This window comes from Zingiber officinale, chromosome 8B (assembly GCF_018446385.1).
Source record: "Zingiber officinale cultivar Zhangliang chromosome 8B, Zo_v1.1, whole genome shotgun sequence".
Classification (NCBI taxonomy): Eukaryota; Viridiplantae; Streptophyta; class Magnoliopsida; order Zingiberales; family Zingiberaceae; genus Zingiber; species Zingiber officinale.
In genome coordinates, this window is record NC_056001.1 from 1558460 (window position 1) to 1571476 (window position 13017).

Below are 13017 nucleotides of genomic sequence, written 5' to 3' on the forward strand. Positions count from 1 at the left end.
TTATATCGATTAATAAGAATTAATTAAATTTATTTAAAAAATAATAATAAAAATTAATATTAACTTAATCGAATTAACTGAATACTCATCCTAATTCTTATTTTTTAAAAAAATTTATAAATATATTAGAGTTAAGAATTAAATAGTAAGTAGTTGGATAATAATTTAAATTTACATATAGCTCCGGGACTATTATAATAAAATAAAAAATCAAATAGCCCCTGATCAATAATTCATAGTGTAAATATTGACTTGACTCTTTCAATCTCTTATATCCGTCCACGCCACAACCACGTTAGTCCATTATCCAACTTCAAGGCCACGCTGAGCTGCGTCCCTTTAATTTTATCTCTACATAAACTCTCATATATAGGCACGGAGTTGCTGCCTTTCCTATGACTGGATTACAGACGTTAGCGCACTCTTTAACGAATCAACGAAAGGTATTTCTTCCGGGTGACTTCCCAAAACGTACAAACAAAAACCGAATTCTACTAAAGAAGTGGCAGGTGGGTCCCCGCCTGCCAACTCCCACATCACCGGCCACGTGATTGACCGCTACTGCATTTCGACGACACGTGTGCGGACCCTGTCCTTCGGAACGAATTAGTGGCGCACGACAACAAGACGGGCCACCGCGACCCGCCGCAAATTACTCATTCCCCTGCCTCGACCCCTTCATGTGAGTGCTCTCCAATCGTCTCTCGGGTTTTCGATTCGGGTCATAAAACGAGTAAGAATAATCTTAGCAGTATGAATCGTATCTCCATGGTTGAAAAGGACGCGTGTACGGTGACGTGGCTCCCTCTTCTCTCCTCTCTACACTTTGCTCGAGTTGGGACTTGATCGTCTCATCTCCTCACCGCCGAGCTGTCTCTGGCGGATTCCTGGAGAAGAAGACGAAGAGTCGCGTCGGAGTTTCGATCCTCCTTTTGCCTTCCTCTCTTGCCGTTCGATCCTCCTTTTGTAAACTATCGAGCTCAGAGTCTCCTTGAGGAATTTGATCCCCTTTCTCCAGCGGTTTCCGCTTTTTGGAGCCGTAGTTGTCTGGAATTGGCAAGCTAGATAATCGGAGAAGGAATCCTTGCCGGATACTTCAGGTCAGTTACATTGTCGGGCTGATTCTGTGCGCCGTTGCTGCATTATGTTGTTTTATATCGTTTGTTCGCCCCCGATATAGGTTAGCGGTAGTTAAGAGTTTGCTGCCTATGAATTATGTTCGTCAGAATTAGTGTTTTGTTCTCTCCTGCAAGAAAAATTGTATTCTGGTTGCTTTTCTTGTGGCGATCGGGTATGAACAAACACGGACGGATGTTTACGAATTTCGTGGTTAATATGATTTCTTGTTTCGTTATTTGTGATTCTGCGAGGGGGATTAGAGGTGTGGACGATGCATCAGGATAATTGGGACTAGAGTAGGGGACTAGAGTAGGGATCATAGACCTGAAAAGATATGTTGATATGCAGCGAATAGTGTCAAACTTTGAGAAAATTATTGTTTCTACTGCTACAAAAGCTTGTCTCTGATTAACCGATGATAAGAAACATTTTTTCTTCTAAATCAGATACGGAAATTTGTCTTCTCGTTATGTCATCTTTTGTCTGTGTCAAATAATCAAAACCTTCAGATTTTTACACTAGTTACCTTTTTGACATCGTTCCTAGTTCACCTTGGGAGCTGCAATATGGTCCAGTCACATATGGATCCGAGTCACATTTTGTTGTCCAGAACAGATTTTGTCCTAGAGTATTATTTACCATTTTTGGGGGTTTTCAACATTTGGGTGGTAATCAGTAGGTCCGTTTGTTACTTTTACATTTTTAAAATGCCTTCTGCATCCTGTCTCGAGCTTATGTTGGACCTTCAGTTCAGTATGTGTTGGCTTGTCAACCATACTGCCGAGCATGAAAATCTTGTTCCTTGTCAGATACTATAATGTTTTTTTTTGCATGGTCAGTCAATAAATCCAAAATAATTGATTGACAGGTCATTTGTCAATACTCCAGAATTTTCCTGGAAAGAAATGTCTTGCTGATTATGTTCCCAAAAGGTTCTTTCTTTTGTGATTTTAATCAACTATATACGTGCAGATAGAGACTTAATGGGAAATAATGAAGCAATGACGCCTTCGAAAACAGAGAAATTGCCTTCACATGTACAGGTGGGTGTACATTTTATATGATGATTTTACATGTGCATTTTCTCTTTACTAAACAATTGATTTTGTTATATCTAGTTGCTTGTGCCACACACTGATACAACCTTTACTAATTGTAGGTAATCCACTAGTGGGGAGCTTAAAAAATAATTGGCTTTTGAGCTTTCAATATGTCACAGTTTGTTTACTTGCTATCCTTATCCTACCTAAATCCTTGAAAAAGTGTTTTTTTTTCTTGCTGCGAGTAGTGAGAAATACTGGTTTCCAATGTTAACTTAATTCAGTATCATTTTCGCCATTTTCAGGATCAACCCACATTTCATCCATATCCTGACTGGGCAGCTATGCAAGTTAGCTATTACTGAATTTTATTTGTATCATTCTGGATAGAAACTAAGAATATTACTAAAGAAGAAGAGGCTGTTCTTCTTCTTTTTTTCAGGCATATTATGGTCCTGGAGTGATGCCTCCTTATTTCAGCACTTCGATTGTGCCTGGTTATGCACCTCATCCATACATGTGGGCTCCAAGGGTATTTAAATTATTTGATCATGTTCTAACTACATTCTTCTTTTTAATTACAACTTTATCTAAAAGGAGTTCTATTATTAATAAAAAGTGAACCAAGCCTTAGTTTATGTATCTGGCATTGTTCTTACCTTCAGACTTTTATTTATAATTAATAAACGTATTTGTGTTTCATCCATTCGCTTGAATTTGGGGGAGTGGTGCTTTGATTCTTACACGTGCGTGACCTCTAGAAGTATTTTCTGTTCTTACTCTATTCTTGGGGTTTGGACTTGAGATTGGCTGATTGCTTTATTGAATGGGGTTATACAAGTCTTGCTGGCAAAGGGAGGAATGTGGTGGCAGAAAAGTAAAGTAAAGCATCTTCTCTTAACATAACTTTCGTCAGTCTTAATGAAAGAATAGAATTGCAAAAGGTCATGAAGTTTGAACTGTTGATCGATGAACTGAGAATGGAATCGCAAAAGCATGTTATTGGGCACAACATACATTATTTTTTCATTGCATAAGGTGACTATTAATTAACTTCCATCAGTCTTGATGTTATTTTTTTCATGGACTCAGCCCCTTATCCCTCCTTTTGGGTCACCATATGCGGCAATTTATCCAAATGGAGGTTATCCTCACCCATCAATGCCCCCTGTAAGTTCTTCTTTCTGACATACCATCTTTTCTGATTTGGACTTTGCTTGGTGTTTAGGATATATAACAGCTAGTTTATGCATGGATGTTATATGCCCAATAATTTATTAGAATTGTTTCATTGAGCAACATGTTTCTATTTGCAGGGTCCTCATCAACTCCTTGCATCAACTGAAGCAGTAGTGGTGAGGAAATATTTCTTACAATTTATTTATTCATTTTTTTAAAAAAATTGGATAGTGTTTCATTCGAAGCTTAAATTCTTTCTCTGGAGATCAACTTTTTTCACATATTTGGCCTTCTTTTACAGATGGCAACTCCTTTGAATGTAGGAGCTCCTGATACATCATTAGGGAGCAAGGACAAAGAGATCACAACTAAGCTTAATGCAGCTGTGGGTAATATAAGTTCAAATAATGCTGCAAGTTCTCATCAACATGAGCTGTCACAAAGGTTTATTCTAGTTTATATTTGCAGATAGAGATTAGCACTGCTAAAATTTCTCATAGAAATTTTGCTTTCAGTGGGTTTCTAAGTATTTCTTTATTACACTTGTACAGTGGATATAATAGTGCAGATGGGTCTCACAATGGAAGTGATGGGAGTAATTCAACAGGAGTAATGTCCTTTTACATTTCCTTTGTTGCTTTAAATGGTGTCTTTAGTACTTTTATGAGACAGCACGACTGCCACTTTTATTCAGAATATCCTCTCTTGTAATAGGGATCTAGCAACCAAAGCAAGGTTGGTTCTAAAGATAGATCATCATCAGGTATCACAATCCATGGTATCTTGTACTCTAATTTCTTAAACTGCGTTCTACCAGTTTGCCTGAAGTCAAACAAGCAATAGCTCCTTTTGAAGTCATTAAATATGTTTTTTAACTGCAGATGATAGAAAAATTGACTCGGATATTAATCCTCTCAATGGTGGGGAAAGTTCATCCTTGAAAGTTTCTTCAGGAGTTTCCAGGACACCTATGGATACTACAGGATATCAAATGAGGAATAAAACCTCACCTAGTCTAGTGCAAGCATTTCCAGTGAAAAAAAATGGCACACCTGTCCACCAAACAACCATTCCTAAGATGTCTGGTTGTAATGGTGTACCTTCTGAACCATGGATGCAGGTGCATAGAATCTCCATTCTTGATATTCATTTCTTGTCTATGCTTTTGTTTTAAAATTGCTACTAAACCTTACAAAAGAAAACTATTCAGTAATACAGTTGCTGATGCAAATAAATTCTCCCACTATTGATATTGAGCATTTTCTCAATACAATGCCTAACATCTGGTTTATTCTGTTCAGTGGTAGTATTTGATTGACATCTCATTAACAAATTTCATGTAGGTTTCCATAGAAACGATCATCCCTTTTAAGGTATAAAATGCAGCTGTCATGGTTCCCTTATCTGGACCCATACCTAAGCAAGTCGTGTTGCTTTAGACTAGAGTCTAAAGCACTTACATGTGTTACGTTGCCATCTGGGATCTTTTCCCTGACATAGCTTGTCTCATAGCTAACTCTAGGAGTTCTTATTTGTTCAGGATGACCGAACAGTGAAACGAGAGAAAAGGAAACAGTCTAACAGAGAGTCTGCTAGAAGATCAAGGTTGAGAAAACAGGTACATGAGTTCAAATTTTGATCAATTGCTTGCATTTCAGGCCGTTATCTTTCTCATCATGTTACTGAAGTTCTAATTGTTTGCATCTCAGGCTGAAAATGAGGAACTTGCTAAGAAAGTTGATACCTTGTTTGCTGAAAACACTAACCTCAGATCTGAAATAAGTCGACTAACTACAAACTCGAATGCATTGAGAACAGAGAACTCAGCTTTGTTGGTATGCTTATTTTCTGCTATTAAGTATACTCGTTGCCTACATTCATTTACTTTTGCTAAGACAAATGTATGGTTTGATCCAGCATCAGCCGAAGCATGCTAACCAGTTTGGGTGAACAAACAAAAATAAATTTGAAGGGACATATGATGCGAGTCTAACAATTGTTTTGTTACATGTACAGGATAAACTAAAAAGCTCTCAATTGATCCAAACAGAAGAATCATCTCTTCCAGACGAGGATACCGGAAGTGCGCCATCAATTATTGCTGCCAACTTCTTGTCAATGATCGATAAGCCAAGCTCAATTAGCCCAATTGAAAAGTTAGAAGAGGAGAGCTGCAGCAAGCCCAGCGGCAAGCTTCAGCAGTTTCTAAACACTAGTCCAGGAACAGATGTAGTGTAAACTGTGCTGGGCATGGTTCGTGTTACCGCACAGGATAAGGAATTATAGTGATCTTGTATGATTTTGTCTTTCTATTGACTTGATGGACAACAAGTACAAATCTAGTTGTTGGAACCTTTTAGAAATCCCAACCTCTATTGAATGACAAGAACTGCTGTAAATTTATCAGAGGTGTCAAGTATAAGTTCATTTTGTCCTCTTCAATGGTGTTCTGCAGCAGTATGCGCTCTTAATCGGTTCATGGGTAATTTGCAAATCTGATTTCCAATTACGCTCAAACACAAATCACATAAGAGAGACCTATCTGAACCATGCACCGAAAGAACAAGAACACTCCTATGAATCAACTTTGAGATGCAATTCACTTACACAATGCAGAACTTTATGTATATTGTATGTTTATGTATGTTGTGTGTGCGTGGGTTGTGTGTGTGTATATATATATATACTATTTACATCTTATACGTTCTTGATTTGTTAAGGAACTAATCAACCTTGAACGATGATTACAAGCCTGTGAGGAACTGGAGCTGCTTGAGCAGAGGAGCAAGAGCCTCCATTAGCTTCTCGCATGGATGGTTATGAATTCCTTCGTAGGTAGTCACGACGATGCTCGTATCCTTAGAGAGACGCTGGACTTGTTTCTTCACGTTGCATGCGTGGTGCGTGCATCGATAGTAACTTCTTCATTCGTCGACAATAGCAATATGAGAAAAAGAGATTCGTTCAGATCATTGTCAATCGATATATAAAACAAAAATTAACTTGAAAAATTTTTGATATCACCTGGGAAACGAGCTGTTCTTGACTGCTTTCTGGCCGTACTTGCGCCACCGGTAGCCATCGTCGAGTATGTCGTCGGGACTCCTGGTCCGGAATGCAAACCTCGGCTTCTCTTCACTGATCTTCTTGTTTCCTTTTCTCTTCCCTTTCTCCTTCCCCTCCCTCGCAGCACCGTCGTCGGATATTAATAGCCCCGGCTGCGGCGGCGGCGGCGGTGGCTGGAGTAGTTGAGCTAGCAAGGCCGGCCAGTGATCGAGATCAGCACCAACTGCAGCTACTGTGTGCTGATTGTTAGTGTCGAGAGGAGGAAAGCAGTAAGTGGGAAGTCCTTCCATAGTCGATTGAGATTTGAGAGATAACAGTTCGGGGAATTGGGAAGAGAGTGGTGATTTATAGGAGAGAAAGGGAGTTTGGGAGTTGGGAGAGGTTGGAGGAGTGTGGATCGATCACAATTCACAATTGATGTTTGAAGAAGAAGCTAATGGAGATTCAGGATGTCTTGGTGCAGTTCAACTGCCATTTTTGGCAGACAAATTAAGCTTCCTCGATAGCTCGTATTAATTATCCATCAGCAAGTTTGAACACAGTCAATCTCAACTTGCACTAGAATATCTAATGCCATGCGAGGATATTTCATAAAACTGTTTTACAAAAATTCTATTATCAAAATTTTATTGAAATAAAAAACTAAATCAATTAGTTGCTTGATGTTTGATTTATTGTGTGGGTTTGAGTCTTAAACTAAAATTTGGGAATTTAAGTTATTGAATGTTATCCAACCGGGTGGGGCTTTTTCTAACTCATCCACACACATGGAACAAGTTATCTATGTGTCGGTTGATTTTCATTTTGATCCCTGTAGTTTCAATTTTACCCGAATTAATATCTCTTACCATCTCAATTTTTATAGTTTATAAAATAAATGCAATTTAGAAATTGTTTGTTTAAAACTCAATAGAGTTTAGATTTTATTAAATAATAGCTCAAGGTTACTGCGAAGTTTTTTTATTTTTCAGACAGTTTGTTTTGCTGAAGTGCTCAATGTTTGAGATCCAAACTGAAAATGTGAGGGAAAAAAATGGAAATTAATCACACAAGGAACAGCTGTAGAGTAAGAAAGAAGCTTTCTGGTTAGATAAGACATTTAGCAAGGCAAACATGACAAGGAAGAAGCACAGTTTAGAAAAGGATTGATCTCACCAATCCATTCATTTACATGCATGACACAATTTACTTGCCGTTCACCTAAAGAAAAATTAAACAAATGCGATAAAGTTTAATATATATATATATATTTAAAACATTCAAATTTATTGAAGATTAGAATGTGATAGATATTTTTTTTATTTTTTAAAATAATTTTATTTAAAATTTTAAAAACTGGAAATGAAAATTAATTACTAATTAAATTAAAATTCTCTCAATCAATCTCAACATGAATCCAAAGCTCGAAAATAAGAATACAACCACAATAATCAGTAGTTTAAAGTTGAATTTATAAAAAAATAATTTTATAAAATATTTTTAAAATAAAAAAGAGAATTCATTTTTATTGAATAGGAAAGATTTAGGAACAAAATTTATTTAAGACATCTTTTTAATAAAAAAATAAAATAAAATAAGGCGTATTGGCATTCTGTTCCCAAAACTCCGTTAGATGCACCAAAAATTCCAGCAATAATATGTACTGCATTATGATGTAATTACCCATGCATTCAACTAAATTTTTAAATGGAAAATTATGTTCATGAAAATGTATATTAATTGATCTAAAAGCTTCTATCTTAATTTTAGGCTTATTAGAAAGCAAGTATTTTACGGGGGAAAATTGGAGTGGCACTGGTATTCACAATGCAAGAAATATAGTTGTGGCAATAACGCTAAACTGGCTTACCCAGCTAATTGATTGAAGATATGAAATTAGAATTTACAACATAATGTTTAGTGAGATCAAAATAGTACACAAATCTAGATAATATCACCAGATCTTTTATCCACCTATCTAAACCAAACACTGTTGGGAGAGTTAAATATATGAGCATTTGAAGTGCAAGATCAAGAGGGTTTACTTGCCAAGGCATGGTGCCATTTGGTATCAACTTCTGCTGGCTCTACTTCGATTGAGTGCTGGGCTTTCATGCAGCGTTGTTAGAATTTGAGGCATTGACATGCCACCTGAGACCACAATCTCTGCAAGTAACCATGGATTTGAGTTAATAAGGATGAGTTCACAGGATGTTTTGTTGGAGTTAGCTATTCTGGAGCTGAGTTACTACAAAAAAAAAAATGGTGGAGGGGCTGTGGTTTACCAATTCCTTCACGGACGGAGAGATTTGGTCTTATGACATCACTGGAATTGACCAGAAAAATATCGCCAATGTAGAGATGGTTTGTTGGAACATAGACACAGCAGAGTTCCTCCTCACCATTGTAGCTCTGTTGCATAATGGAGAAACAGGTGATATAAAAAAATGTACAATTTTTATGAGAGGAAGAACATGATAGAGAAATGAATGATCCTGAGAGACTAATAAAATGCTCTAATGACTTGCATGTCTAATGCGACAGCTAAAGAACTTCAGAATTGCCAAAACTAAAGCTTTGAGCACAAACAATACATAATTATGGGCATTAGATACTTTTATGATGCTTCAGCCGGTACCAATATTGATATTTCTGTTCCACACACGTGTCTAGTTTTTCACTTTTCTTCCTTCGCTCCTTTCCCGACCATGTATGTTTTGTCAGCCCTTCGTTTTCATTTTGCCATTCTACTTATTTGACCCTTTTTTTTAACCAGCGAGAATGACAATTAGCTAAGCTTGACTGATTTAATTTATTCCCATATATTCCACCTGATCTGTAGTGATAATGCTGATATATTAGTTTTTTTTTTCCACTCCTAAGTAGAGGTGCATAAATTTGCTCGCACCAAGAGAACATGAGCATGGACTTTTTTTTAGAACAAATATCAAAACTAAGCATTCATGGCAATAATGGACCTGAAGAAGAACAGTTGAAGTGATAAATCCAAAGGCATATTCACCAACTCGAGGATGCCTAATAATGGCAACTTCTTTAAAGGCTTGTTTATTCTGGTCTGCAAAAAAGGAACATAGATTATGCATGAATAACATTTATTCTGGTCTGCAAAAAGGCAACATAGATTATGCATGAATAACATTTATTCTGGTCTGCAAAAAGGGAACATATATTATGCATGAATAACATCTGATAGAGAACCAAAAAAAGACAAGTATAAAATACCAGGTGATACAGCAGAACTAATTTGCTTAGAGGCGTTGTAGATATGCCGAACAAAAGGCATGCGCTTGATAAACCATTCACCAAGACTGAGGACAGATGCCCCTAGCCATGATGACATGAACACTCCAACCAGGAAGATGAATGTTATGGAAGTCACAAAACCAAGTCCTACAAAAAAATGAGAATTCCATTTAAGTAAACCACCTGATTAACTAAGACAACAAGATGCAAAGGATCTTTTAAGCTAACACACCCAGCAGAGCACTTATCTTTATCCAAGGCAGTAATTAATGTTGATAAATTATGTGATGCAATAAAAAAAATGCTTCTTGAATCCTAGCAATGGCTAATATCCATGTTCAGGAATAATACCTGGACGTGAGTTTGCCTGAAATGTCGGCATTATAATTGAGAGATAAAGCAGGTGAGTGGTGAGAAGATTACAAAAAGTTATACAATACTAATCTACCAATACATGCATGCTCTTAAATAATGGATACAAAAAGGAATAATCTAGGAAGATAAACCAAAATGTTCGCTGAGAGAATCAATTTTCATACCAAATACGTTAATCCCAAGTTGAGCATAGATTGGTGAAAAAAAGCCGTCTACAAAATGAATGAACCACCAGGTGATATAAAAGGTGATTGCAATTGGAAACAAGATGAAACTGCACAGGAAACAATAATAGCTCAGGAATTAAGACTTCATCCAGGAGTACTTCAAAGATAATGGTCAAAAATATAACACATACAAAATCAATATACTTTCCATAGTTAAATGCATCTGTCATTTAGCATATGGCTTAGAAATAGAAAATGGCCAGAAAAAAAGGGGCGGAGCAAAATAATTATACATCATGATGGGGAGTATAAGGATACAAGTAAATAAATTGGTCCCTTTTCTAAGAGGTTAAGCTTGTGGATTAGTGGTGATTATTGCATCATTCAAGTACATCCAGCACTCATTCTGATGGATGGCCTGAGTTTTAATATTTACATGTTCTCATAATAACTCGTCAACAAAGATAATGTCTAAATTAAAACTAAAAGGAAAATAAATGAAGCATATTGAATACATAAACTAAGTCTATTGAATACATTTAGCAATAAATGAAGAATCAATGAAGTAAACATACTTACAGCTACAGACCTTGAGAAACCAAAGTTGAATGACCTTGTTATGGATATGATCAATTATACAAAGAAAATTTCAACAAAGATTATGATTAATTCTGGTTCTCTATTTATCAAATAGCAATAATCAGCAATCTTCATAAGATATAAGTTGTGACCAAGTGACTCGAAGAGAATATGAGGCAACTCACTGCCCAAACCACAGATGATGAAGACTTGCATCCAAGTTCCACTCTTGTCTACCTTTCCACTTATTATCGGTTATAACCAACTTACAATTAACATATTGTCACTTGTTCACAAATGCTTACATTGGGATAGCTACAGTATACCTGCTACTACCATCTCATAAAGGGAGAGGGCACCTTAACACATAAATAAATGTATCATGAGAGGGGGAGAGACTCCTCTGAAAATTTTCTTGAAATCAGCAAGTCCAACATAACAATGATGAGCTTAAAATTGTGTTTTACCATCAGCACACGACATTAAATATAAGAAAGAAAGAAACACATTCACACACACAGAAAAGAAAATATAAAAACTATCAAAGACCACAATAGACTAGTTCTAATAGCAAAGAAACGCATTCACACATACATTTTCATAGCCGCTAAAATTTTTCAATGGTTAAAACTAAAAGAATGTGCAGAGTACGCCAAAAGAAATCCAGTTTCTTTTGAAGGACCGGAGAAATTTAAGATCAACAAAGAGAAGCTTACCATCCTGTCATGAACTTCTTTGATGCCCAACTTCGTATAACTTTATAAAAGGCCTGAGATCACAAGTGTGAATAACTGAGGTAAGTTTCCCTAAATCAGAACCAAACAATGCAAAGATTCCAGATATTTCTGTGCATCTCTCATGGAATAAGTAAATTCTAATAAAAGTCTCCCAGTGTTTTGCAGTTGACTCTTGAAGCCATCTTCCAATAATTCTTTCTAATATCACGGAGATTACAAGCATGAACAGGATGTGATAGTCTACCAACGGCGTTATTAAAAAGGGACCAAGGGTAACGCATTATCCTTGCAGCTCTAGACATACGAGCCACACACTTCGAGGGAACTGATTTTGATATGATGAGGAACATAATGTGAGTATCATGCTATATAAGCGTCAAAATTTAAGACAGAACCAACAGATTTCTTTGCAGGAGCGGACAAGGTACACGGTTGCATTTAGTTGACTCGCTATTTCAGTATTTCCTATATGAAAGTAATTATTTTACAAAACCAAAAGGAGCAATTTTTCCAGCTCATTCAGTCATTCTCCGTTAATTTGATCCAACGCTTGAAGCAAACAAATGCGAGACGAAAATTCAATCGAAAAGCAAAAAGACCGCACCAGACCAAACCCTAGAGACCATCTTCTAAATAACGCGTCCGTGCTAGGAAAAAAATGATCAGAATAAGGAGACTCCGACCAGATCAAAGTAAACAAAAACCCTAAATCAAGAAGGGAAGTGGGGAAACCAATTTAGTGAAGAGAGGCGACCTCTCGACCCGAGCTGTGGAGTTGGGCGGAGGCGGAGGAACCGGCGGCTGAAGAAGAGGACGCCTTGGCGTCAGGGTCATCGTCGGCGTCGGAGGGGCGGTCCTCCACTGGGATAAGGAGCTCCCGATCTCTCTCCCTGCTCGCCATCGCAATCAGCGACTTGTCGTCGACCATCACCTGGGCTGCGCCTTTCCCCTGCCGAAATGGAAAACGGTTTGAACCCTTGTTGGCGTTATAACAAGGGACGTAACGTTTCGGCCGCGACAAGGAAACGGGAGTACGGAACTGATAAAGCAAGTTCTAGCTTTCATTATTTTATATATTTTAAGAAAATAAAATAATCTCGAAAACTAAAAACACGGGAATTGAAAACAGTGATGGAAAAAAATAAATGATCTTAAAAAATATAAATAATTATTTTTCTTTTTTTATAAAACAAATAAATAAATGAATTTACTCTAACTATTAACTAGTTTAATATTAATAAATGAACAGCATGTAATCGGACAGCCAATGGTTTGTAAATTTGACCAAGATTTCCGCGTGTTGAGTTGCTTTTATGATATTTTCAAACCGGAGGCTAGCAGGATTTATAATTTTTTTTTTTTATCATATTTCCAAACTATCATTACTCAACCAAAATAAATTTTTAATTTTAAATTGATGGCCGAATAAACCAAAATAAAAAACTAATAGTAAATTCTTAAATGAATGACGTATAAATCCCTAACTAATTGATAAATTATTAAAAAATTTAG

The 13017-nt window shown here is 36.7% G+C and overlaps 3 protein-coding genes across 9 annotated transcripts; 1 reads left to right on the forward strand and 2 right to left on the reverse strand.

Annotated features, from left to right (window-relative positions):
- The first annotated feature begins 805 nt into the window (after positions 1-805).
- On the forward strand, positions 806-5780 carry LOC122015452 (G-box-binding factor 3-like). 7 transcript variants are annotated; one of them, XM_042572336.1, is made up of 14 exons: positions 806-1100; positions 2092-2162; positions 2279-2337; positions 2465-2509; positions 2571-2691; positions 3252-3329; positions 3476-3514; positions 3640-3782; positions 3890-3947; positions 4053-4101; positions 4220-4458; positions 4879-4956; positions 5048-5173; positions 5355-5780. In XM_042572336.1, the coding sequence occupies exons 3-14, from the start codon at positions 2330-2332 to the stop codon at positions 5574-5576; spliced, it is 1206 nt and encodes a 401-aa protein (XP_042428270.1). In that variant the 5' UTR covers positions 806-1100; positions 2092-2162; positions 2279-2329; the 3' UTR covers positions 5577-5780. The 7 variants fall into 7 exon arrangements, with proteins under 7 accessions (XP_042428270.1, XP_042428273.1, XP_042428269.1 ...); XM_042572339.1 differs by having other exon boundaries at positions 2574-2691; XM_042572340.1 differs by having other exon boundaries at positions 807-1100; positions 2602-2691.
- Positions 5781-5945: 165 nt separating this feature from the next.
- Positions 5946-7578, reverse strand: LOC122015453 (probable WRKY transcription factor 43). The gene is made up of 2 exons (XM_042572342.1): positions 6363-7578; positions 5946-6260 (listed from the first exon to the last, which is right to left on the reverse strand). Exons 1-2 carry the CDS (start codon positions 6692-6694, stop codon positions 6083-6085), a joined length of 510 nt encoding a protein of 169 aa, XP_042428276.1. The 5' UTR covers positions 6695-7578; the 3' UTR covers positions 5946-6082.
- A 656-nt stretch (positions 7579-8234) lies between these two features.
- Positions 8235-12484, reverse strand: LOC122017344 (protein LIKE COV 1-like). The gene is made up of 7 exons (XM_042574929.1): positions 12260-12484; positions 11485-11537; positions 10187-10296; positions 9627-9794; positions 9362-9459; positions 8669-8795; positions 8235-8549 (listed from the first exon to the last, which is right to left on the reverse strand). Exons 1-7 carry the CDS (start codon positions 12431-12433, stop codon positions 8455-8457), a joined length of 825 nt encoding a protein of 274 aa, XP_042430863.1. The 5' UTR covers positions 12434-12484; the 3' UTR covers positions 8235-8454.
- Between the last annotated feature and the right edge of the window lie 533 nt (positions 12485-13017).